Source organism: Betta splendens, chromosome 12, assembly GCF_900634795.4.
Source record: "Betta splendens chromosome 12, fBetSpl5.4, whole genome shotgun sequence".
NCBI lineage: Eukaryota > Metazoa > Chordata > Actinopteri > Anabantiformes > Osphronemidae > Betta > Betta splendens.
In genome coordinates this window covers 107,517-133,561 of record NC_040892.2, presented here as the reverse complement: position 1 = coordinate 133,561, position 26,045 = coordinate 107,517, and the positions used below count along the sequence as shown (strand labels likewise).

Sequence of the window (26,045 nt, the reverse complement as noted above, 5' to 3'; positions counted from 1 at the left end):
TATCCCCTTCCCACTTTTCCGTTTCCCGCGGAAGCCCCTCCCTGCTAACCGTTAGCACTTAGCCCTTAGTGTGTAGTCGGACGACAAGAGGAGACGCCTGGAAAAGAAAAACACCGACAAGCAGAGGAAATGAGCCCAGCGGAGGACAACAGAGAGCCGCGGTGACCGGACAGAGAACCTGCCACCGAATAAATCTGCTTCCCTGTGCGCTGATAAGACGGAAACCGACAGGAGATACGTGGAAAACAGCGACCCCCTCCCTCCACTGCCCGGTCCTCCTCCTCCGTCTGCGGGCTTCATCCTCCCTTCACTTCCCCACAGAACAAGGCAGAAAACCCATTCCGAGGGAGGAAGGGTCGGTCTCGCTGGTAGTTTGGTTGGGGTCAGTCAGTGCACGCTTGGCTTTATTAACGTCAATAGATGCTTCCAGCCTCAGGCCTTCTTTATTTAGTTCCACAGGAAACTTCACAGCTGCCGCTAGTCTGCTAGCCCGTTAGCCTGTTAGCCTTTAGCTTAGATTTGTTATTAGTTTTAATGTGGAGGAGCTGCTAAAGTTAATTTAGCTGTAGTATCATCTAATAAAACGTTCAGATGTTTGAAAGATTAAAAATGCAATTTTAACACTTTTAGATTGAAGAGATTATGTCATTTATGGTTACAGATGTTTTCTAGACGTTTGGAATAAAATTTAAACTGCAGTATGTTTTGTCACCGAAAGACTGGCAATCAGGGTTTTAAACATTTAAATAGAAGCGACTTTAAAATTGTAATTTAAGAAATAATTTAATTTTAGGGCCTTTAACTATCAAGAAAACAGAGTAAAGTTTAATGTGATATATACATCATGTTTATTTAAAATCCTGATTCTAATGGTTTAATTACTGACATATTCCTATGTAAGTGTTGTGCGTTTCTTACTGTTAATCTCCATTTTCTCTGTCTCACTACAGACGACCATGCAAACCATCGCCACTCGCCCTTGTCGTTAGTGAATTTAATTTCAGTATGGGGTTTGGTCGGGACCTGAGGAATTCACACGAGGGATTACTGAAGCTGCAGGACTGGGAGCTGAAGGTGTGCAACTTTGGCTTTATTATCCCTGGTATATTCCTCTCATTCACCGTCTTCATGTATTGACAGCAGAAAATTATCCGTTCACAACTTCTGGCATCTGGGCAGTGAAGGCGTAACTTAAGAGGTAGAGCTGCATTATGCTCCCTTTTTGCTCCATTAGTAAATGTGGATGGAGTGAAAGCAAAGGTGTTGAGCTTTAGACTAAAGCCTGAACATACTAAACAACTGTTAGCAGGGTGAATTGCATGCCTCATGGTCAGACAACCTGAGGATGAGCGCCCTATTAAAAAGTCTTTTGTCAGTGTTTTCTCCACATAGGAGAGCAGGTATTAGGTTTTTGTGTAAGACGTTTGGGAAGCTAACCAAAGGTGGCTGTGACAAGAGCCATCTGAGGATACCAAACATTGGTTACATGCTCCAAAATATGTCTTGCAACACAACAACAAGATGAGAAGATATCACAGTAATTGTGAAATTAACCAGAAGTGCTAAATAAGCTTCTAGTGACTTCAAATGAAGTACAGAGAAAGGTTATTAAAACCTCAAAATTTCCCAACTTCAAAGAGCTTTACAGTAAAACCTAAGAAATTAGTTAGTGTGTGTTTAAGTGTTCTTCCATAAATTTAACAAAAAATAATCTATATTTGCTTTTGGCTTCTTCATTGGCACAGTTTTTGCTTTCAGCCCCTCTTTTCATATTATAAAATGTGTATTTGATGATTTATCTGAGGAACATAAAGTTTTTATAACATGTTTCCGTCCAGCTGCTGGAGACTGTAAAACGTTTTATGACACAACGGGTGAAAAGTGACAAAGAGTATGCTGCCCTGCTGCTTGGCATGACTCAGCAAACGGAGAAACAGGAAGCTGCAGACTATGTCAGCACCGTCAGCAAGGTGAGCCACCTCCTAGTCTGTGTCCCCTGTTCAGACCTGGTCTCACATTTTAGTTCAGATCGTTACGCGGAACCGCTGACACCAATGTGATTGTGGTGACAGGTTGATCTGGCTGCTGCTATTCAGAAAAAGCATCTTTACATATGTCATATCTGTTGCATGATGTTAGAAACGTAGTGAGCTCTCAGTGGTTCGATGGTTAAGGCCGTGAGTGTAACCTTATTTTGCTGCACTGACAGCGGGAGGAAGTTAGTTTTTTATTATATTTGAGAACATTCAAAAGTTAGCTTTAAACCCAAACAAGACTCAAAAGACGGAGACGCAGAGGCTTAACATTTTATGTATTATTGACAGAAGATCAAAGCAACTAACAGCAGAATTAATCAGTCCTCATTCTCTTTTAGCTACTTCCGTGACTAGAAAACGAAACGATAAAACTTTGTCAGATTACACCTTGTGAAACTGTAAAGACTGTTCAGATTGCATACAGACGACAAAACATTGTCAAGGCATCGACGAGGACAGCTTTCTGCTTCAAACAGCTGCAACAACTAAAGGCAAACAGTGCGCATTCGGAAGTCGGTCACCACTTAATCTGGAAACGTGTTCACCTTTAACATCGGCAGTGGTGAGGACACGTTAGGCGTGTGAAATGGGGAGGAGACAGCGGCAGTGGTAGCTACTGCAATGCGATTTTGAGCGCAGATAACATTTATTTTAAATATATTTTAATTCATTATTTAAGCTACGCAAAGCTGCATGTTGCCGACCCGAGTTAGGGTGACGGCATGGAGAGAAGAAAAAAAGAACAAAAAGCAACAATGATAGGGCACAACATAACCCAGGCAGTTTGGTTGAGTTCTATAGAAATCCCATAGAGCAGCACTGGGAGACAGCGGACAGGAAGAGGTTTTGACTACTTTTGATCTTGTGCATGTCTCTTAGTCCTGGTCCCAGGTAGTTCGTCAGACTGAAGCATTAGGTCGAGTGATGAGAAGTCACGCTGATGATCTAAACTCAGGTCCCCTGCATCGTCTGGCCACGCTGATCCGAGACAAGCAGCAGGTCAAGAAGAGCTACCAGAGTCTTCATCAGCAGCTGGAGAGCAGCAACCATAAGGTCTGTGGACTGTGGAGGGGATTTGATTAAACCTTTTTTACTCAGTTATTCGGTTCTTTACCATCAGTAAACCTGCTGTTTGTTGTTAGGTTACCAGAAGTGATCTGGAGAAGCTGAAAGTGACATATCGTCAGCTGAGCCGTGAAGCAAACACAACTAGAGAGAAATATAAGGAAGCTCTGGCCAAAGGTTTCTGCTTGTCACTTGATTTTTATTGGTTCAGAACATTTAAAATCTTTGTACTCACTGACTCCTTCTCCTGTCTGTGTCATGTTCAGGTCGGGAGGCAGAGCGTGCCCGTGAGCGTTACGACAAAGCGACGGCAAAGCTCCACAACCTCCATAACCAGTATGTGTTGGCGGTGTGCGGTGCTCGAACCCAGCAGGAAGAGCACAGACGCTGTGCTGCACCCGCTCTGCTCGATGCCCTGCAAAGGATGCAGGAAGACATGACGCTGGCCCTGTAAGTTAAAGTGGAGCACATGCTGAGGGATAGTGACTGTAAAGAAAAAGAATATGTCATTCAATATCACTCTGTGGTAGTGATCAACCTTTTTGATAAAATGTGTCTTGCTACAGTAGAAGTATCCTTGAGGAGTACTGTGAGATCAGCAGTCTGCTAACGGAGGAGATCGTTAAACTTCACCAAGAGATCTCAGCAGCAGTGGAACAGATCGACCCTCTAGCCGAGTACCAACACTTCATTGATGCCTACAGGTCAGTCCATCAGTCTCGGTGCTGGGGTTCCATCTGTTAGCGTACCATTGAGACTAATTATGAACTGCTGGAAACTACTTTATTGGCGACTGCTGTTTTCAACAACATCAATACCTTCTGCCCTCCTTCATCTGGTCACTTCAAAATAAGAGTGCCACATTTCTACAAACCATAACACAATAAGACACTGGAGAAAAAAACGCATATTGGCAAACAGAATTTAACAAATTCCCTCTCTTCTTAAAAAACCTCATTATTCATTATATTGTCGAAGCGCTTAATTCAATTAGTTCTCCACTGTTCTTTACCAAGTGCCTTAAGTAACTGAAGAACTGGGGCCTTTTGGGTGAGACAGTCAAGTTGTTCTTTTCTGTTGTACCACAGCACTCGACCAACATTTTGTATTTGCATGAGTTTATTGATGCTGCTCATTTCCAAATAGAGCCTTCTTTCAGTCACTGACTTGGTGGACTTCAGTGCATCAACAAGTGAGTGACTCTCTGTGATGCAGATTATTGGTCCAGCATGCTCTGTACCACGAGTTAGTTCAGAGAACAATGTGGCCAGAAACAGCATTATCAATAGCATTACACATGGCCTGCTTTTCCCCTGCAAGAGTGCTCCTCACAATTCTTTTGACTGCAAGGAAAAAGGCGAGAACTTTCCGTTTTCTCGCATCAAGACAATAAAGTGACTACCTTGACTAGCTAACTGAAAGATTTCCACACAAGGCATCACCGAATGCTACAATCTTCAGCGTACTGACTCTTCCCAGGTACTGTAAGCTGAGAACTACTTTTTTTGACTGACTTGAGTTTGCACACTATTCTATTAGTCTCACAGTCTGCACAGTTGCACTTTTGATACATGAAGCCAAATTTCTCACATCAAACAAGATGTCTGGTCTGCTCTATCTTGCAACCCCAAGGAATTTGGCCTATCCTAGATCTGAGTTGAACACTGCAGGATCAACCCGTGAGATTACTCCTACTGTTCTTAGGACTATGTCTTTCACTTTGTACAGTGAAGCATTGGCTGAAAAAACACTGCTACAAGAAGGCAAACTGATTCTAAGGCACATGACATAACTCCTCAAAACCCCTGGCCACAAGTTGAGCTTTTGGAATTAAACCATTTACAGTTTCTTTTAGTCTACAAATCCATCATGAAGAAACACACTTTAGTCCCTGATTGTTAACTTGCTCAAACACATTATTCCAGTTCATTATCTCTTTTTGTTTTGCTAAGACAAATGTTGCATCCTTTGTTATCAACACATCTTCACTATCTATGAAATCAGCAGGAGAAACAGTTGTTTCTATCTTGTTCTATGCAGTTCTATCAAGTTCTCATCATTCACCTTTCTCAGGTTCCTCCATGTCTAACAAACACCATGGCATCATCCTGACCAATGACAGTTTCTAGTCCTTTCCACTCTGAACAGTTTCTATGTATACTTATCCAGTCATGAACAAAATACTTTCAGAAGGCCATTTTGTAGTTAGAACGCTGCCTGCGTTGTAAACTGACCAATAATGTGTAGATACCACACACACCTGGTTTGAGTTCATACAGTACATTTCTACAGCCACCATTTCATTGTATTGAGATGCTAGTTGCAGGTCAACAGCAGGCTTGGGCTTAGTTTTACCATGTCTTTGACATATACCACATTCATTCAAAATCGTCAGCAAGATTGTGTTGCTTTCTTTATCTTTATTTGCTGATCTGTTAATAAATCTTTGTAAGCTGTCAGTAGAAGCAGTAGACCTGCTCTCTGCACTGACAGTCTTTAAGTTTAGCTTCCTTATCCATGATGTTCACACAGTAAAGGCCAGTGCTAATTCAAGTTCCACAGCCTGATTGAACATCACTGTGCTGTTATTTTTCATGTCCAATATTGTTGCTATTTTTTATGTTTTGCTCAAAAGCAGTGAAATGTTTGCTGGCACAACTTCTGTTTCAACCTTGCACTTTGTCTGTCCAAGTCTTGCTGGGATCTTAAGTGTTCAAATAAAATGGACTACTTTTTCATTTCAAAACCTAAAGGATCTATGGCTGAGTGTTTCTGTGTTCTTTAATTTGTTTATCTCATTTTGACTTAACACAGTGATGTAGTCATCCCTGTCAATATACTATCCAGCTACTATCCACTATGTGCATGCTGTGTCTATTATTGCTGAGCTCCATCATTAAAATTTCAGCTTCACAAAGTTCCTCCTTTGTGTGTTGTGAGATTAATGTTGCACTCCCACACATTATCTATCTTGTCTTCAGTCTGATTTGCTCACCTCTGTGTACAGTTCTTGCTCCAGTGAAATTTGGTCGGATATGTGATCTGCGACTGTACCTGGTGAGTGGATTTGTGCCAGATAGTCGGGTCCTTTGCTGGTCATTTTGAGAACGAAGTTTGCGTTTTTGGTGCCTTTGCTCCGTTATGTAGGCGGTTTCCTGGCTAATTTTCACTGTTGAAGCGGATACGTTTCCTACAAAGATTCTCTTCAAAATCGACTTAATTGATGCATATGTTTAATCTGTGCATGCTTAGGTCTTTTATCTCCAAACATGTTTAACAGTTTAAAGGCTAATATTGTGCATCTTCAAGTATCGCTGTTCAAAATCAGTGATAAAATCCATCGTTAGACAGCTGACTGTACTGCACTATCCGGTCAAAGCTTAATAAACTCTGTCTTTTTATTTTCTGAGAAATAACTCATCCAGTTTTGCCAGTAAAGTGACCATCTCATTGGCTGCATTCAAATCATCTACCAGTATTTCTATTGCAGTTTCTCTTGCTCCACAAACACTGTGGAGATACAATGCATATTGGTAAAAATAACTTAACACAATTATCTTAACTTCTGGTTATTATGGAAACTGTCTCCTTAGGTCTCCAGAGACCCCTGAGGCGACTGTGGAGTTTGATGCCTCACTATTGGAGGATACCGAGAACCTGCCGCCCAATGAGATCCTGTGGAACACTCTGACGGCCGAAACCCTACAGGCCATGTGAGCTACTACAAAATAAAATAAAAAATGCTGTTTCCATTTGGTCACCAAAGTAAAATCACTCCTTCATTCTGTCTTGATCTCAGGTTGTCCTCGGCGACAGATGAGCTAGTCCTGACTCAGCAGAATCTGCGAACTAAGGAAGCATTGGCTGACGACCTGGATTCCAAAATTCAAACTAGTCAGCAGACCACAGAGAGGAAGAGCGAGTGAGAAGTCAATGAAGACAACATTAGATGTGCACTCTGTCTCAGATTGCTTACTACCTCTGGGTCTCTCGTCCTCAGCTGTGTCCTGTTGCTCAGTCAGAAACTGTCCCTCCTGGAGCTCCGTCACACTGTCCAGTTGCTGCGCAGTTCAGAGACTCGTCTTGCCTCCCAGAAGGCTCTTCTAGATGCAAAGATGTCTGCCGCCGTGGCTTCCCCTCCTCCTCCACCTCCTGCTCCGGCACTGCCATACGAGGATGATGCCCGCTCCATTGGCTCCACTGTAAGCAACCATGTATTGTTGAATGCGTTATCTAAACAGGACATGAAATTAATCTCTTACCTTTTTTTTAATTGTGTTAATAGGATAAAGTGAAGGAGAAGAGCTCTCGCTTTGATACTCTTCGCCACTCTCTGGCAGGAATGATACGATCACCTAAAGCCATGTTGGGCTCCTCCTCCTCAGTAAGACTCATTTGTCTAACTTACTCGTTTGTTCCTACCTGTGGAACTCTGAATCCAGGATCTTTTTCAGGTGTGTTGGAGGGTCAAAGAAAGATTCTTACCTTGACCACGTTCCAATGTCTTTACTAAATGTTGGTCCTCCTAACTGGAATTAACAATGTCTCTGAGTGAATGTTATATGAAAGTTGAGTGCTGGTTTTTCCAGAAAGTCCTAGATAATGTTACATTTTTAAACCTGCTCAATAGTTTCTCCTGTGTTCCTCTTGCAGCAGTTCTTTGACGTGATCCCTACGTCTGAGCGCCCCTTGGTGGAGCAGGAGTGGTACCACGGCGCCATCCCTCGCACTGAGGCTCAGGAATTACTAAGGCAGCAGGGAGACTTCTTGGTGCGGGAGAGTCACGCTAAACCGGGCGAGTATGTCCTGTCAGTATTTTCTGACGAGCAGAGGCGACACTTCATCATCCAGTTTGCAGACGTACGTGTGACCTGATCTTTACCCCTAACACACAGTGCAGAGCATTTACTATTTTTGTCTAGCTGGCTTTTTAATGAGACTGGGAAGTTTGGTTTTATTAAGTTCTTTAGTGAAACAAATATGTACAAGTCATATGAGCTCTTCCTGCATGTGTGTGAGCTCATATGTAAACTCTTTTTCTATGGCAGAATCAGTACCGTTTTGAGGGAACGGGCTTCTCCACCATCCCTCAGCTCATCGAACACCATTTCTCCACCAAACAGGTCATCACCAAGAAGTCTGGGGTGGTGTTGCTCAACCCTGTTGTCAAGGTAACCACTGCATTTGTATGTACAAGTGCAGTGAACAGGCGCTAAGTGCTATTTGTTTATGTCTGTGCAGGATAAAAAGTGGATCCTAAACCATGAGGACGTGGTTCTGGGGGAACTCTTAGGAAAGGTGTCCTCACCTCTAAAGTCTGTTGGAATCATGTTTCTATGGTGCTGCTGAGCTCCAGAACTTATGTTTTCTTTCTTCTCTACTGATTGCCAGGGTAACTTTGGTGAGGTGTTTAAAGGAACACTGCAGCGTGACAAAACTCCAGTCGCCATCAAAACGTGTAAAGAAGATTTACCTCCAGAGTTGAAGATCCGCTTTTTGTCTGAGGCCAGGTTTGCTTTCATACATGATTACATCAACCATTAATTAACCTATGTTATTGAGGAAGAATGAAAATAAAATAATTCAATTCAATTAAGGAACAGGCATTAAAATAGCCACACAGATGTAGTGTATATAATGAGAGTCTAAACTTGGTCATCTAAGGGCATCTTTGAAAGCCTGCACCGTGGGTTTTGCCGTAGCCCTTTACCCTCTGCTGCTGTGATTAATTCCAGCAGACTCCAGTAATCGGATAAGGAGTAATGCTTAGTACAGAGCAGCATGGTCCTGCTTTCCTTGTGTCTTTTTGTGGCTATTGTGAGATTCCCACATACTTCTAGCTGTCTTCAACATCTGTGATCTGGCCTGATCAATCAAATCAATTGATCAATCATCAATGTGATAAGGGAGTTTTACCATACCATACCATACCATACCATACCATACCATACCATACCATACCATACCATACCATACCATACCATACCATACCATACCAGTTTTCTTCTGAACCTGGTCTGTGGTGCACCCCTTCAGGCAGTTGGCTATGGCTTAGTCCTGTGTGTCTTCTTTAAAGGACATTCCTCCCGTTATGCCATTCTTGTAGCTGGAAAGCAGGTTCAAGGTATCCATCTAAAATTTCATTGCTGTTGTTATGGGGATCGTGACCCCACTGTGGATGTAGGAAGTCTGAGCTACTAGTTGTCTGCTGCATTCTAGCGTCCCTTCTAGGAAAGAGAGAGAGGGATACACACTTTATTCTCACCCTCCGCGGGTGGTCTCATCCCCTTTCCAAGCTCGGGTATATATATATATATATATATATATATATATATATATATATATATATATATATATATATATATATATATATATATATATATATATATATATATATATATATATATATATATATCTATATATATATATATATATATATATATATATATATATATATATATATATATATATATATATATATATATATATATATATATATATATCTATATATATATATATACACACACACACACTCTATTCTCACCCTCCGCGGGTGGTCTCATCCACTTTCCAAGCTCGGGTCCTCTACCAGAGGCCAGGGAGCTTGAGGATTCTGCGCAGTATCCTTGCTGTTCCTAGGACTGCACTTTTCTGGACTGAGATTTCGGATGTTTTTCCAGGGATCTGTTGTAGCCACTCCTCCAGTTTGGGGGTCACAGCCCCTAGTGCTCCGATCACCACAGGCACCACTGTGGCCTTCACCTTCCAAGCCTTCTCCAGTTCTTCTCTGAGCCCTTGGTATTTCTCTAGTTTCTCATGTTCCTTTTTCCTGATGTTGCCATCGCTTGGTATTGCCACATCCACCACTACGGCTTTCCTCTGCTCTTTATCCACCACCACAATGTCTGGTTGGTTCGCCATTACCATTCTGTCAGTCTGGATCTGGAAGTCCCACAGGATCTTGGCTCGCTCGTTCTCTACCACCTTGGGAGGTGTTTCCCGCTTTGACCTTGGGGTTTCCAGTCCATATTCCGCGCAGGTGTTCCTGTATACTATGCCAGCCACTTGGTTATGGCGTTCCATGTATGCTTTGCCTGCCAGCATCTTACACCCTGCAGTTATGTGCTGGATCGTCTCTGGGGCCTCTTTGCACAGTCTACACCTTGGGTCTTGTCTGGTGTGGTAGATCTGGGCCTCTATGGCTCTGGTGCTCAGGGCCTGCTCCTGTGCAGCCAGGATGAGTGCCTCTGTGCTGTCCTTCAGCCCAGCCCTTTCAAGCCATTGGTAGGATTTGTTGAGATCAGCCACTTCAGTTATGTTTCGGTGGTACATCCCGTGCAAGGGCTTGTCCTCCCATGATGGTCCCTCATCCAGCATCTCATCCTCTGTTCTCCACTGCCTGAGACATTCACTCAGCACGTCATCTGTCGGGGCCTTATCCTTGATGTACTTATGGATCTTGGATGTTTCATCCTGGATAGTGGCTCTCACGCTCACTAGTCCTCGGCCTCCTTCCTTGCGGCTAGCATACAGTCTCAGGGTGCTGGATTTGGGGTGGAACCCTCCATGCATGGTGAGGAGCTTTCGTGTCTTAACATCTGTGGTCTGTATCTCTTCCTTTGGCCACCTTATTATTCCCGCAGGGTATCTGATCACTGGCAGAGCGTAGCTGTTTATTGCCCAGGATTTGTTCTTGCCATTGAGCTGGCTTCTTAGGACTTGCCTTACTCGTTGGAGGTATTTGGCTGTTGCCGCATTCCTTGTTGCCTGTTCAAGGTTGCCGTTTGCCTGTGGTATTCCAAGGTACTTGTAATTGTCCTCAATGTCTGCTATTCTTCCTTCTGGGAGTGAGACCCCTTCTGTGTGGATTACCTTGTCTCTCTTTGTCACCATCCTCCCACATTTCTCGAGTCCGAATGACATCCCGATGTCCGAGCTGTAGATCCTGGTGGTGTGGATCAGCGAGTCGATGTCTCGCTCACTCTTGGCGTACAGCTTGATGTCATCCATGTAGAGGAGGTGACTTATGGTGGCCCCGTTCCGGAGTCGGTATCCATAGCCAGTCTTGTTTATTATTTGGCTGAGGGGGTTCAGACCTATGCAGAACAGCAGTGGGGACAGTGCATCTCCTTGGTATATGCCACATTTGATGGATACTTGGGCAAGTGGCTTCCCATTGGCTTCAAGGGTGGTTCTCCACAACCTCATCGAGTTTGCAATGAAGGCCCTTAGAGTTCTGTTGATGTTGTACAGCTCCAAGCATTCAGTGATCCATGTGTGTGGCATTGAGTCATAGGCTTTCTTGTAGTCGATCCAGGCTGTGCACAGGTTGGTGTGTCGCATTCTGCAGTCTTGGGCGACTGTTCTGTCTACCAGGAGTTGGTGTTTGGCTCCTCTGGTATCCTTACCAATGCCCTTCTGTGCTTCGCTCATGTATTGACTCATGTGCCCACTTATCTTAGCTGCGATGATGCCTGACATGAGCTTCCATGTTGTGGAGAGACAGGTTATTGGCCGGTAGTTGGATGGGACTGTACCGTTTGAGGGATCCTTCATTATCAGGATCGTTCGCCCTTCGGTTAGCCATTCAGGGTGAGTCCCATCCCTTAGCAGCTGGTTCATTTGTGCTGCCAGGCGCTCATGGATTGCAGTGAGCTTTTTTAGCCAGTAGGCGTGGATCATGTCAGGGCCAGGTGCTGTCCAGTTTTTCATACCTGAGACTCTATGTTGGATGTCTGCCACTGTGATAGTCACTGGATTCTGTTCAGGGAGGTTGCTGTGGTCTTCCCTCAGATCCACCAGCCACTGTGCATCACTGTTGTGTGATGCCTCCCTTTCCCATATACCCTTCCAGTACTGTTCAGTTTCCAGCCTTGGTGGGTCTGCTCTGTTGTTATTACCCTGCCATTGAGAGTACACTTTCGCAGGTTGTGTTGCGAACAGCCGGTTTATTCGTCTGGCTTCGTTATCTCTGGTGTATCTCTTTAGGCGGCTGGCCAAGGCTTGTAGCCTTTGCTTGGCAGTTTCGAGTGCTTCAGGTATGGTCATCTGGCTGTACTTCTTAGGCATTGGTCTTTTCATTGCACCTCTCTGGGCCTCTGTCATTTGGCTCACTTCCCTCCAAGCTGCCTTGATTTTTGCCTCCAACCTTCGTTTCCATGGTGGGTATTGTTTCTCATGGCTCCCATGGTTGCTCTTATAGCCAAGCACCTCTAGGATCACTGATGCTGAAGCGTATATCAGCTCATTGGTTTCTGTGATTGTTGTGGTAGGGATCGCTCTCAATGCTGCATTCACATCTTCCATGAGACTTTCTGATGGTACTTCACTTAGCCGTTGTAGTGGGGTTCGGGGTTGCCTGTTCAATCTCGCCATGATCTTATCTTTCAGGTCAGTCGCTGCCTCGCTCAGCGTATCTGTGCTTATTGGGGCTTCGTACCCAATTTCCGGTTGGGGAGATGGTGAAACCTCCCCTCTGACCTGGCGTCCTGGCTCCCCCCTTGCCGTAGCATTTGTGTTGTATCTCGTCAATCTCAAGTTGTGATAGCAGTTGCCGTTTGTGGATGGAACACTGAGCTACTAGTTGCTTCGCCGTCAGCCTTGAATGTGGGTTTCTCCGTTCCCAATCGCCACACATTCTATTCATGTAACCCCTCTGACTAGGGTTACTTGAGTAGTAGCATTCCAACAGAGCCTTGTTCTCGCATCTCAGCCATTTCTTTCTTGTTCCAGTAGCCCACTTCTCGCCAAGGTGCTCTGGTTCCCCAACACCTGACGCAGACCTTGTTAGACCGGGCGACGTCTGAGCCGGTATCTCATGTGGTTCATTGTCTCTCATGATATGAGGTAGGCGGTAGCTTGAAGGGTCTTGCCCAAGGACCCACACTGGATGCCTATTCCCCTAACGGGGGATTCGAACCGGGAACCGGGAACCCCCCGCATGCAAGTCCTGTGACTTTACCGATTGAGCTATCCAGCGAGCTATATATATATATATATATATATATATATATATATATATATATATATATATATATATATATACATACATACATATATATATACATACATACATATATATATATACATATATATATATAATTGAATATTTATTTATTCACTTTTTTTTTTTTTCATTACATAAAAGTAAGATAATGATGATTGGCTGCCTGTTTGTGATTGGCGTAGGATTCTGAAGCAGTATGACCACCCAAACATTGTGAAGCTGATTGGTGTTTGTACGCAGCGACAGCCGATCTACATCGTCATGGAGCTGGTTCCTGGTGGGTGGAGCTTTGTTTAATTATGGTTGCTTTCTCATTGGCCAGTTTCTAACAGGTTTGTCTGTCAGGTGGAGACTTCTTGTCATTTCTAAGGAAGAAGAAAGATGAATTAAAGACTAAGCAGCTGATTCGCTTTGCTGTTGACGCTGCAGCTGGCATGGCGTACCTGGAAAGTAAAAACTGCATCCACAGGTAATACCTGTTTTAACCATAACCCCACAGATGATTTAACATTTGTTTCAAGTAATATTTATAATAATTCTGTTATGTTGCTTTAAACCTGTCTCCTAGGGACCTTGCTGCAAGGAACTGTCTTGTTGGCGAAGGAAGTGTTCTAAAGATCAGTGACTTTGGGATGAGTCGTCAGGAGGACGATGGAGTTTATTCCTCAACTGGACTCAAACAGATCCCCATCAAATGGACTGCACCTGAGGCACTCAACTATGGTACTACCAAGTCACCTATCTGGCCTTGTTATAAACCAAAATAGGAACCTTTTTAGTCATGTTACTTTCTGTGATTGGATGCAGGCCGCTACAGCTCTGACAGTGATGTTTGGAGCTATGGGATCCTGCTGTGGGAGACTTTCAGTCTAGGAGTGTGTCCTTATCCAGGGATGACTAATCAGCAGGCTCGAGAACAAGTGGAGAAAGGTAAACACACAGGTTTATGGTGTCCATTGACAAAGAAGTCACTTTGGACAATATAACATAAATGGCAAAATGTATTTTATTTAATATTTTTATAAGGTTTAACCTTTTGAATCATAGAAACTTGACATTTTCACTTCATGGTTGCTAGGCTATAGGATGGCATGTCCTCAGCGTTGTCCTGACGATGTGTACAAAGTGATGCTGCGCTGCTGGCAGTATAACTCAGGGGACCGGCCCAAGTTCTCAGAGCTGCAACGAGACCTGGTTGCCATTAAGAAGAAATGAAATCATCGCTAAGCTGGCCAAGTGATGACATCATCAGAGACAGCAGAAAAAAGTTGAGTCACCAGCCAAATCCTTTTTGTTTTCTGTGGTGGGCGTGGTCGGCAGGTGGGGATGATGCAGACACTGACTCATTCGGTCACATTCAGTTAGAAACACAAAATGGAGATAAATCAGCCTGAAAGTGAATTAATTTCAGATCAGACAAGAAAACCCACAGAAATCCAGTCTGAGCACCAGTCTGAACAGACAACAGTCTCACCTGTATGAAAGTAAACAAAGACACAGGCCACAAACTGACCCAGTGACTGAGACCAGAACAATGCAGGTTTGGAAACGCATCATGATGCAGAAGGCTGATTTTTTTTTTTTTTTTACCATAGGGATTGTACTGCCAACACAAGGCAGTTGGTTAAAATATACGTATACAAATTCTTATTTATTGTAAAATTATTGTTACAACCTCCAAAAAACGTTTTTACATAATAAGCTAAAAATGTCACAGGTGTGAGACACTAAGTCACATTTTTAACTTTCACTACTGTAACTATAGAAACAGACACTAAAACTTCTTCTATTGCTTGGGACCAAGTAGCTTTTGTTGTATTTATTTTCTTATTTTTATTTTGTTTTTATAATTCAGTATACTGTCATCAGTTGTTTGAATAAAGTAACATTTTAAGACATTCTGAAAATCCAACTGTCAATCACTAAACACCCCAACTCTGCTACCCTTAATGCCCCTCCCGCTATTTTCAGACTAAACAGTATCAAGGATAATCATTTTATAAATTCATGCATCCCTGATTACCATGGTAAAATTATTTGAGTCTTTACAAGTTGACTGTATAAGGTTGGGGACTAATTGTGGCATCAGAGCTACTGACACTGTAAAGATGTTTTCCGATTTTTGTTTTTGCTAAAACTATTTTTTACAGTTAAACACTAATCTACAGTTTGTCTTATATTCAATAAGAAATAATGTAACATTTATTATAAAATAAATAAAATAGATGACCACAACTGACGAGTGGAGCAGTTTGTAACTTCAGATTATTAGCTTTTAAATTTCATTTTTTTGGTTTGTCTTGTTTCAAGTCCAACTTTTTTTCATAGATTTATCAACCATTATAATATTTTGGGTTGTCTTTTAAAAGGGACCGGTTGCTGCTGTTTCTTTCACATTCTTTGTACATTTTTTTTCGGTTATTGGTTTCACAGCAATCCTGGTTATTATTTTGATGATTTAAGTATTTTCGAACAGTTGTGTATTTTTGCTGTATTTTATTGACATTTCAGAATTATCAGTTAAATAAAAAAAACAACTGTAAAATCACAATTTCCTCAAACATTTGTACTAAAATTGTAAACTTCCAAATAAGGTGGGCAATGTTGACGGCTTGGGGTGAGGCTTGAAGCCAATTCGGTCATTGATAAGTTCTGCCCTTGTTGAGATGGAAGAGGAAGCTGAAGCTGCACCACCTGTGACGTCCACGCTGACAACAGAAGCCCCGCCCACTCGGCCTCCTGACTCCGCCTCCTCTCGCTGACGCTTACGCGCCTAAAAAAAAGCACCGAGTACTGACAAACTGTTGAGCTAATCAGATTCCAGCATTGACTGACATACAGAACACCATTTAAATGATCTAAACCTCAAGCTCCTTCTTGACGCTCTCGAACTCTTCCGTGTCATCGATTTTTAGCTCCAGACGTGTGGGTTTCCTCCTCAACATTTTTCTACAGCACCTGATACACAGAAACACAATGAATTACACACCTGAGCAAAACATGACAAGGACATAACAAAGCTGCTCTGGATTCACTAACTGAACCAAAGCTACTTGGAATGTGACCGTTCAGGATTTTTGAATGTCCAGGAAAATAGAATCATTGCTATAAAGAATGAACACTTAACATGTTTTATGTTTAAGTTTTTAAGTAGTATTTAAAAATGAAGGACACTTAGATTCCACCATATTTTCAGGAAATTATCAATTATTCCTCAGCATCAATCTGCCAGGGAAGCTAAAGATTATGTAAAACGCTCCATTCTCAGCTGCCCTGGCGACATTACGTGGACTCTCCAACTAGCGCTTCCTGGTTTTCTCAGTACCTGTCCCAGCAACTGTGTGCCCCAGAGGGAGATAGCGCTAGGCGGCGCCGCCATTGTCTTGGATAAAGTTGCAACTCCTACTTCTGATGGGGAATTGTGTTACGGATCATTAATTTTGGGATACATGTGAACAGAGGAGCACTGAAAACTAACAAGGATACCAAGAAGAAACTAGAAAAAAAACAATGGTCGAATAAACACTGAGTAATGAATATATCGGAACTTCCGTTTTAGCGTGTGCTGTAAATTTTGAGTAAAGTTACGAGCTCATCTCTGTGTGTTTTGTGTATTGGAATATCGAGGTGCCCTAGCATATGTAGCTAACGGGATTAGCGCTGCTAACGTTAGCTTGTGTCTGGTGGTTCCGGAAGGTTTAATCGCTATTAAAGCGCAGTGCACTGCAATGTTAAAGATTTTTGCACATTTTAGCTAATAAAATATACCGTGTTTAAAACAACTTGCTTGTCGGTGAAGTATTCCTTAAATAATAATAAAAAAAGTTGCAACTAATGTAGGAACAGGACATTACAAAAAAAATTAAAACTTTAGAGATGTTAATTACTATTGTTTTACAGTACCAGTGTGTCAGAAAACCAAACTCACTAAAGTGTTGAGATGCTTGTTAGGCTGTACAGAGTTGACGTCATAAGGGCGATCTAGTCCAACTCGTATCGGATTGACTGGGTTTTCAGACTGAACGTCACATTCATTCTACTTGTGCTCCAGAACGAACCTTCTCTGCTCTGGGTGCCGCTGTCTCTTCCTCGGGCCGGACCAAGAGTCTATCCGGTTTCAGTGGTCCAAACGATCCTACGATAATCTGCTAACAGCTAAAAGCTGTGAGGTCCACTAGAAATAGATCATTGCGTCTCCGTCAAACTGTGAACGATTTGAGCGGAACCTACCGTAAACTACCGGACCCGCGGCTTATAGGGTCCAGATGTCGCGCCTTGTCGCGTTTCTGTTGCAGCTTTCTGCACCGGAAGAACAGCCTCTGACCTGGGAAGTGACGACGCGTCTGTAACCGGGTCACGGCTCCCAGAGGCACGCTGTTCTTTCTAGGGTGAGTTGGTACGAATACAAACAGTTAAAATACATTGTTTTAGTCACGTCTTATAGCTGCTGCTATATGTTTACATGTTAAGGCAAATGCGTGACGCCGAACAACTGATTTATTGTAGCTAATGCTACTACAGCATTTCTTCCGTCTGTTACGGTCATCGGTTCCGAAGCGTAAGCGTCGGTTTTTACAACAACAATGGCCAAACTAAACCGCCAATGAAAGGATCCGAGACAGTCTTAAATGGATCAAATCTGATCTTTTGGGCAACTAAAGGACAGTTATTTGTGCATTATTAGTTAAGTAAAAACAAACATCCACAATTTATTATGAATGCAATTTGTACGGTAACGACCAAAAACACAGACTAAACTTACCTGGTTCGTTGTTGTGCTGCACTTTTTCTAAGCTCGTATGAGAAGCAGCAGCCGTGGACGCGTTTAACTAACACGTGCGTCCATCACTGATTAAATAGGGAACAAACGTTTAACCCACAGAGCAGCATTCTATTATGGTCACATTATAAGAGGAAGGGCCCATTCTCGGGTTTACTGATCATGTGACAGACATTCATCTCCAGGTGGTTTGAGCCCACGTTGCATAGCAGCGTCACCGTCAGTGTGTGAGTGATTGGGGAATCTAGAAAGACGAGGAGAAATAGAGCCCAGCGACTGTACAGGCGTTCTGTCACTCAGCTCTAGTTTATGCTGCTGTTTACTTGACCCACATCTAAATTTCTCTCTTTTGTTGACTTTCTGTAGGTTTAGTTTACCACCACCAGAAGTAAAACTAAAAATGTCGGACGACGAGGACATGACTCCAGCTGTGAAGAAAAGTCGAGTTTTCTATGGCAGCCTGGAGGAAAAAGAGAGAGAACGTTTGAGCTGTGAGTCGGCAAGTGGCACAATGGCCGGAAAGAATGCAGTGAAGGCAGGGATCCAGGCAGGAAACATCAACATCTCCTCAGGTGGGTAACAGTTCATAACCCTGAAAATAGAAAACAAAAACAATGTGTGTAGTGCTAGTGTTTGTTTCCCATGATGCTGTGCAGGTGAGACTCTGGAGATGGAGGAGCGAGTTAGTGAGCGGCAGCAGGAGGCGCTTGCTGAGTTTGAGCGGCGGCGGCGAGCACGGCAGATTACCGTCTCCACTGATGACGCCGAGGTGAAGGCTGGCCTCCGGGCGCTCGGGGAGCCCATCACTCTATTCGGAGAGGGGCCAGCTGACCGTAGAGAGAGGTAGGTACAAACCTAGGTCCTTGGGAAGCCAGGTGACCTGATCATCTTTCTTTATCTTTAGTGACACCACTGAAATCAGTGGTGTCACTAATAAACTGACTCTGCTCAGTGTATTCTAGAACCACTGTTGCTTTAAACTCCACCACAGCATGTTTTCTTAAGTTTCCCCTGAGGCTCGTGGAAGGTTCTGTGGGTTTCCTTTGACAGTAAAAGCAGTTCATTGGTAGTGTTATATTAGCCGTTGCATGAGGTAAAGAATCTCTGCCCAAACACCCTGTCTTGGCAACTCCCTTCAGGATTGGACTCACCAGTGACTGATTACAGTGTGATATGACTGTAAACTGTAACTCTACCGTTTGTGTTCAGACTGCGAAGCGTCCTGTCTGTGGTTGGACCCGATGCTCTGAAGAAGTCCAGGAAGGACGAGGAGAGAGCAAAGAGATCACAGGACGAGGTCAGCATACACAGATATATCCTGAAAAAAAAATCACAAACTAGATCACTTCTGGTTTCACCTCCAATCCTTTATAAAAAGAAAATAAAGCAGTCTGAGTGAAGCAACGCCCAAAGTGAACCTTTCCTTGTGACCGGTCCTAGTGCCAGCAGACGTGGTACCATGAAGGCTCAGCCTCGCTGAAGGACGCTCGTCTGTGGTTGGCTAAATACTCACTGCCACGGTGAGTCTGCAACATGTGCTCATCTTTCTTCTGGGTTGAAAATGACCACTACCTGTGCAGATATAAACAACTTTGTCCCCAACCAATGTATCTGAAACACAGTCCAGCATCCATGTGCAGCATTGTGCAGCTTGTCGGTGGAGATTCTCAGTCTTCCAGGTGGAATAGTCTGAAGGTTGAGTCATGTGAACTGGATTTATTCTTCTCAGTTAAAACGTTTGACCAGTAATCCAGGTGGCTCTTTCAGTGTGAAGAAAGTTGGCTGAAGGCGACACATTTATCCTTCAGTGAGGTTTCCCTTCCTATTCGTGAGCTGTGGGCTCGTTATGAGAACAAAGGGCTGAGGATGAGTAGGTGTGAACTCTCAAGGTGTATGTTTACTACTGGATCTATGCCTTAATGCAGGGGTGTCAGAGATGCCATCAAGGGCCGCTGCCCTGCTAGTTTTCCACCTCTCTCTGCCCCAGCTCCTACTGATTACCTTGACCAGGTGTATTCAGTCAATGACAAGCTGGAAAAGCCAACTGACACACCTGATCAAGGTGAACACCAGAGAGAGCTGGAAAACCAGCAGAGACAGTGGCCCTTGAGGCCTGGAGCTCGACACATGTCCCTGAACACCACACAATTCAGCTACAGAGGTGACTTCTACAAACAGCGATATGGTTGTGCTATGGGCTCTCCAGTGTCACCCATTGTTGTGGTTCAGATATGTGGATGACATTTGGGTGAAGAGGTGCAAGTTTTCACAGACCACATCAACACAGTGGACAACAACATCAGGTTCACAGGAGAAGACACCAAGAACTCATCACCCATTTCAACACAAACTTGGAGTCATTAGGACCCTGAATCACAGAGCAGAGAACATCTCCACTTTCATCGAAGCCAAGAGAAAAGAAGACAGGCACCTGAGGACAGCCCTTAAGACCAGCAGCCCTAGATGGGCCTTCAACAAGGCAGCGTCACAGTCCAGAAGGGCGACAGAACAGCCTGAGACCCAGTAACAGCGGAAGAATCTGGTCATTCCTTAAATGAGCGGTGTGTTCAGAAAAGCTGAAAAGGACTTTTTGGAACTACCCCATACTTGTTTTTTTAAACCCACTAATACAATCATACCTAAACTGTTTCAGGCAATGGTTTAGGCACCAAAACAGAAGAAGAGCAACATAGTTTATGCAGTCTAGTGCAGTGAAGAGTGCTCAGGACTGTACATCAGAGAAACCAAACGGCTACTACACAGAAAGATGGCTAAGCACAGATGGAACAACACATCAGGCACAGTTTCAGCAGTAGATCTCCATCTGAATGGAAAGGGCCACTCAGATTTAGTTCAAATTCAGATGACCATATAACAGACGTGGAAAGTAGACATCCAGACTTGCTCATCATCATGGGTGACAGACCTGAGTCAGAAACTCTACAGATACAGGCAGTATGTGAAGTGTCCCACCAGAGACATGAACACACTGGACCACTGCTACACTGTGTTAAAGGACACCTGCTACTCTGTCTGTGGAGCACTGGGCCTCTCTGACCACTGTCTGCTTCACCTCATCCCAACCTACAAGCAGGAATCTAAAACCTGTAAACCTGTGGTCAGGACGGGAAAAAGGTCTAAGCTCAGTCCCAATGATCTTCTCGGATGGACGAGTCCAAACTGAAGCTGCAGGGCTGCTTTGACTTCACTGACTGGGAGGTTTTTGAAACTGCAGCGAGAGACATCCATGAGCTAACTGACACTTTGACATCGTACATCACCTTTTGCAGAACAGCCTATTCTTAAACAACCCTGCATCAGTCTGGAGAGGCCTGCAACACATCACCAACTACAGGAAACCATCTCCGCACCCTGAGGCCAGCAAAAATCTGGCAGACAACATTAACAGCCTCTACTGCCGGTTTGAAAGGAACCACCTCACACCTCCTGGACACACAGTAGGCTCACTCACACCCTCCCGTCACCAGACCCTCTACCGGCACCAAAGGTTTGTGAAGGAGATGCCTACCGACTCTTCAGAGACAGGAAGCTAGAAAAGCTCCCGAACCTGACGTTGTGTTCCCAACCTGATCCCGATCTTCACTCAGATCTTTAAACGGTTTCTGTAGCTGTCTACAGTGCCCAACTGCTTCAAACAGTCCACCATCGTGCCCCTCCCTAAGAAGTCCACCATCACCAGCCTGAATGACTACAGATCTGTCGCCTTGACGCCTGTGGTGAAGACGTTTGCTGCTGGACCCCCTGCAGTTCGCTTACAGGAAAAACAGGTCGGCTGATGCAGTAAACCTGGGACTGCACCACATCCTGCAGCACCTGGATCTCCCTGGCACATATGCTAGGATCCTGTTTGTGGCCTTCAGTTCAACCTTCAATACAATCACCCCTGAAATACTCCACCACAAACTGACCCAGCTCACTGTCCTTGATCCCACGTGTCAGTAGATCAGGAGCTTCCTGACCGACACGAGGCAGCAGGTGAGGCTGGGCAGCATCACATCTGGCACCCACACCATCAGTATCGGCGCACCAGAGCGATGTGCCACTGCTGTTCTCCCTGTACACTAATAACTGCACCTCAGTGAAACTCCTGAAGTATGCAGACATGACCGTTGTTGGGTCTGCAGCTGGTGCTGTCAGAACCAGCTGGAGCTTAACACGCTTAAGACTCTGGAGATGATGGTGGACTTCAGGAAGAACGGCCTGCCCCCCTCCCCCTCACTACCCACAACAACACAGTGTCTACTGTGGACTCAATCAGGTTCCTAGGGTCCACCATCTCCCAGGACTTGAAGTGGGCCCCCCACATAGACATTGTCTGCAAAAAGGCCCAGCAGAGGTTGTACTTCCTGAGACAGCTCAGGAAGTTCAACATGCCCCAGGAGCTGCTGACCATCTTCCACACGGCCATCATTTAGTCTGTCCTCTGGGTCTCCATCACTGTGTGGTTTGGTTCATCCACCAAGCAGGACAGACACAGACTGCAGCATGTGGTCCAGTCAGCAGAGAAGATCATTGGGACTGAGCTTCCTTCTATTGAGCATATGTACCGAGCCAAACTCAAAAGGTGCAGCAAGCACTGCTGACCCCACACAAACTGTTTAACTGTTTAAACTCCTCCCCTCTGGCAGGCGTCACAGAGCTATGGCCACCAGAACCAGCAGACACAGAGTCAGCTTCTTCCCCCCGGCTGTGTATGCGCTGAACTCTACTCAGCTCTCTCGACTCCGTGTGCAATAACCACTATTGAATGTGACAGAGTGAGCTGCAGTTTACTTGTTTATTTGTTCATTTTTTTGTAAATAATTATAATTGAAATTGTAAGTTATTTTGTTATTTTTGCCACAAGAGGGCTTCATTGGTTGTCCTGTGCAAACTAACTCCTCTCTGTCCAGAATTTCAGAATCAGCTTTAATGGCCAAGGGGTTTGAGAGAGAGAGAGGGGTTAGGGAAGCATTAAGTGTACAAATTAATGCATCCTTCCTCAGCCCCTTGTTCTCATAATTAGCCAAACCGCCTACAGTTTGGGGGGGACTCACTGAAGGATAAATGCGTGGCCTTTAGTCAGCCACCTGGATTGGTGGTAAAATGTTTCTACTAAAAAGAAGAAACCTAGTTCACATGATGCAACCTTCAGACAATGTGCAGCTTAGAAGTAACAGACTGTGCAGACTGCGGTGGTCTGTGAGCGCTCTGCTTGTGTGTTATTTATTTTGAAGCTTGTGCTGTGATTGGTCCTTCAGGGCCATGAGGCGTCTGGAGGCTGCACGTGTTCAGAAGGATGTTCCTGATTCGACGAGGGTGGTCCGACAGCAAGAGCTGCACAAGAGCCTAAGGGTGAAATGCACTCAACTCACTTTACAAACATAACAACAGAACCTCCACCAGAACTGGCCTCATGCTAGGCCTGGGTTGCAAGACGAAATAGAGAAGTGTTTGTTCATTGGTAAATGTTGCTGAATGAAACCTTTATTATGTGCAAAGTACTTTTACCTCAGTCAAGGAATTATATGAATTTAGCAGATTTATAGACTTTGAATGCAAATGTTAAGGAACTGATGATAATATTACTAATACCTATACATAATTATGACTAAATATTTTTGTATTAATATGAAAATAAATTCTTTGTTTCTAGAACCTAAACAACTTCTGCAGCCAGATCGGTGATGATCGACCGATCAGTTTCTGCCACTTCAGCCCAGACTCCAGGATGTTAGCCACTGCATCCTGGTAACAAGCGCTGCCTACTGTGGCTAATCCCTCCTATTTAGCGCTTGTAGCGCCTCTTACATTCATGTAGTGATCTGATACTAAGGCTCAACATTCCCCCCACAGGAGCGGCCTCTGTAAGCTGTGGTCCGTCCCTGACTGTAGCCTGATCCGTACGCTCAGAGGTGGGATGTGTTAATGTATAAACTTCAACTTCTTCTTCTTCTGCTTCTTCTGCTGCTTCTGCTTCTTCTTCTTCTTCTTCTTCTGCTTCTTCTTCTTCTTCTTCTGCTTCTTCTTCTTCTGCTTCTTCTTCTTCTGCTTCTTCTGCTTCTGCTTCTTCTTCTTCTGCTTCTTCTGCTTCTGCTTCTTCTTCTGCTGCTGCTTCTGCTTCTGCTTCTTCTTCTGCTTCTTCTGCTGCTTCTGCTGCTTCTTCTTCTTCTTCTTCTGCTGCTTCTTCTTCTGCTGCTGCTTCTGCTGCTGCTTCTGCTGCTGCTGCTTCTTCTTCTTCTGCTTCTTCTTCTTCTGCTTCTTCTTCTTCTGCTTCTGCTGCTTCTGCTGCTGCTTCTTCTTCTTCTTCTTCTTCTTCTTCTGCTGCTTCTTCTTCTGCTGCTTCTTCTTCTTCTTCTTCTTCTTCTTCTTCTTACTAGTAGTACTACTACTAGTCAAACACAGCATCTGCATTAATAGTGTAACTTGGTCGGATCATCAGAGATGCTGGTAGATGTACTGCATAAACTTTCTGCCTTGTTCTGTTTGAACAGGACACAACACCAATGTTGGCGCTGTCGTCTTCCGCCCACAAGCCGGACTCTCTCTTGATCAGTCTGACGTCAGCTTGGCGTCATGTGCTGCTGACGGATCTGTGAAGCTTTGGAACCTGGAAAGGTATGAAATCAGAAGGCAAGAGCACAGGGTTAGGAAACAGTGATGTATAAAGGCGGGAGGCTAACAATCTGAACAGACACAAAAAGAGTGGAGGAGAGGACATGTCTTTAACCCAAATTTGTGTCTCTGCGTGTGCTTGGCACAGCGATGAGCCTATGGCAGACATTGAGGGTCACAGTGAGCGGGTGTCCCGGGTCTCGTGGCATCCTTCAGGAAGGTTTTTGGGAACCACCTGGTAAATATTTAGTGTACTACTAATCCAACACAGTTTGCGTTAATTCCATTGTCCTGTTGTGTTTGCGGCGCACAATATGTGAATGCAGTACCTGTGCCTGTGTGTAGTTACGATAACTCGTGGCGTCTGTGGGATTTGGACGTTCAGGAGGAAATTCTTCACCAGGAAGGTCACAGTAAAGGAGTCCATGACCTGAGCTTCCACCCTGACGGCTCCCTGGCTGCTACTGGGTAAAGTAGTACATGGCACCATGGCCCTGCTGACACACACTTCTAATTAACCAACCCCTTGCCTAAGAGCAGAGCCTTGGGTCATTTTGTTTGATTTTTAGATCAGTCAGGTAACACACGCGTTGTAGTCTGTATATTAAAATGATCTGATTTGAATAAATTAAATAAGATTAAATCCTCTTATCCCTCCCTCCTGTCTGTTGTACATTCAGAGGCTTGGATGCATTTGGCCGCGTTTGGGACCTTCGCACAGGGCGCTGCGTTGTTTTCCTGGAGGGACACCTAAAGGAGATCTACAGCCTGCACTTCTCCCCCAATGGGTCAGCCAATCAGAAAGGAGGATGCGCCTTCATTCAGACAGATTTAAACTTTTTCCTCTTGATTCTTTCAGATATCACCTGGCAACAGGAAGTGGTGACAACACCTGCAAGGTTTGGGAGCTGAGAAACAGAAAGTGCTTGTACACAATCCCTGCCCACCAGAATTTGGTGTCTGCTGTGCGCTTCCAACGTAAAATAGATACATTGTTAAATTAAAAATGATTAACGCTACTGTATACATTTTTTTATTACTTGCTTGTGTCTGACTCACTTCTTGCTTGTTTATAGCTACTGATGGTCACTTCCTTTTGACTGGTGCATACGACAACACGGCAAAGGTTTGGAGTCATCCGGGTTGGACTCCACTGAAGACACTAGCTGGACACGAAGGAAAGGTAGGAAATCTGTGGTCCAGCTGCCTCTGAACATTGAGAATGATTTTGATGGTTGTCACCTGTTTTCAGGTGATGGGCATCGACATGTCACCGGATGGGACGCTGATTGCCACTAGCTCCTACGACCGAACTTTCAAGCTCTGGTTGTCAGAGTGATGTAACAACTTTTCTATATATCTGAAAAAGTCACAAATTGCTGTTTTTTTCATTAAAATAAAAGATATGGTTTTTAAGTTTAGTTTAAATTTAGTATAAATGATAAATATGATAAGGAATAATTGAGTTCCTTTGTACATGTAACTTGGTGCAAAATATGGTTCATAAATGATAAATAAACAAACGTTTTGAGATAGTAAACAA

The 26,045-nt window shown here is 44.0% G+C and overlaps 3 protein-coding genes across 8 annotated transcripts; 2 read left to right on the top strand and 1 right to left on the bottom strand.

The window, feature by feature from the left end:
• Positions 1–50: 50 nt before the first annotated feature.
• On the top strand, positions 51–15,652 carry fer (fer (fps/fes related) tyrosine kinase). 4 transcript variants are annotated; one of them, XM_029169507.3, is made up of 20 exons: positions 51–382; positions 951–1,074; positions 1,839–1,970; positions 2,916–3,089; positions 3,179–3,278; positions 3,368–3,551; positions 3,671–3,805; positions 6,695–6,814; positions 6,901–7,023; positions 7,102–7,303; positions 7,387–7,485; positions 7,755–7,961; positions 8,150–8,272; positions 8,343–8,399; positions 8,493–8,611; positions 13,290–13,384; positions 13,453–13,576; positions 13,676–13,830; positions 13,915–14,037; positions 14,186–15,652. In XM_029169507.3, exons 2-20 carry the CDS (start codon positions 1,006–1,008, stop codon positions 14,320–14,322), a joined length of 2,478 nt encoding a protein of 825 aa, XP_029025340.1. In that variant the 5' UTR covers positions 51–382; positions 951–1,005; the 3' UTR covers positions 14,323–15,652. The 4 variants fall into 4 exon arrangements, with proteins under 4 accessions (XP_029025340.1, XP_029025338.1, XP_029025337.1 ...); XM_029169505.3 differs by having other exon boundaries at positions 52–382; positions 3,668–3,805; positions 7,758–7,961; XM_029169504.3 differs by having other exon boundaries at positions 53–382; positions 3,668–3,805.
• Positions 14,096–17,470, bottom strand: cdc26 (cell division cycle 26 homolog). Of its 3 annotated transcripts, XM_029169521.3 has the most exons (4): positions 17,338–17,390; positions 17,166–17,252; positions 15,972–16,065; positions 14,096–15,880 (listed from the first exon to the last, which is right to left on the bottom strand). In XM_029169521.3, exons 3-4 carry the CDS (start codon positions 16,050–16,052, stop codon positions 15,677–15,679), a joined length of 285 nt encoding a protein of 94 aa, XP_029025354.1. In that variant the 5' UTR covers positions 16,053–16,065; positions 17,166–17,252; positions 17,338–17,390; the 3' UTR covers positions 14,096–15,676. The 3 variants fall into 3 exon arrangements, with proteins under 3 accessions (XP_029025354.1, XP_029025355.1, XP_029025356.1); XM_029169522.3 differs by lacking the exon at positions 17,166–17,252 and having other exon boundaries at positions 17,338–17,470; XM_029169523.3 differs by lacking the exon at positions 17,338–17,390 and having other exon boundaries at positions 17,036–17,173.
• On the top strand, positions 17,357–26,045 carry prpf4 (PRP4 pre-mRNA processing factor 4 homolog (yeast)). Its single transcript, XM_055513647.1, has 15 exons — positions 17,357–17,495; positions 18,254–18,459; positions 18,544–18,730; positions 19,097–19,184; positions 19,328–19,407; positions 23,149–23,242; positions 23,544–23,638; positions 23,744–23,802; positions 24,382–24,505; positions 24,651–24,740; positions 24,848–24,970; positions 25,183–25,290; positions 25,362–25,480; positions 25,579–25,685; positions 25,755–26,045. The coding sequence occupies exons 2-15, from the start codon at positions 18,288–18,290 to the stop codon at positions 25,839–25,841; spliced, it is 1,533 nt and encodes a 510-aa protein (XP_055369622.1). The 5' UTR covers positions 17,357–17,495; positions 18,254–18,287; the 3' UTR covers positions 25,842–26,045.

Coding starts and splice junctions, on each gene's coding strand:
- prpf4 (XM_055513647.1), top strand. CDS start 18,288: ATGTCGGACGACGAGGACATGACTCCAGCTGTGAAGAAAAGTCGAGTT. Junction 18,731..19,096: donor CCAGCTGACCGTAGAGAGAG/GTAGGTACAAAC, acceptor GTTTGTGTTCAG/ACTGCGAAGCGTCCTGTCTG. Junction 24,506..24,650: donor AAGCTTTGGAACCTGGAAAG/GTATGAAATCAG, acceptor TGCTTGGCACAG/CGATGAGCCTATGGCAGACA.
- fer (XM_029169504.3), top strand. CDS start 1,006: ATGGGGTTTGGTCGGGACCTGAGGAATTCACACGAGGGATTACTGAAG. Junction 13,831..13,914: donor ACCTGAGGCACTCAACTATG/GTACTACCAAGT, acceptor GATTGGATGCAG/GCCGCTACAGCTCTGACAGT. Junction 14,038..14,185: donor TCGAGAACAAGTGGAGAAAG/GTAAACACACAG, acceptor CATGGTTGCTAG/GCTATAGGATGGCATGTCCT.
- cdc26 (XM_029169522.3), bottom strand. CDS start 16,052: ATGTTGAGGAGGAAACCCACACGTCTGGAGCTAAAAATCGATGACACG. Junction 15,881..15,971: donor GCGTCAAGAAGGAGCTTGAG/GTTTAGATCATT, acceptor GCTTTTTTTTAG/GCGCGTAAGCGTCAGCGAGA.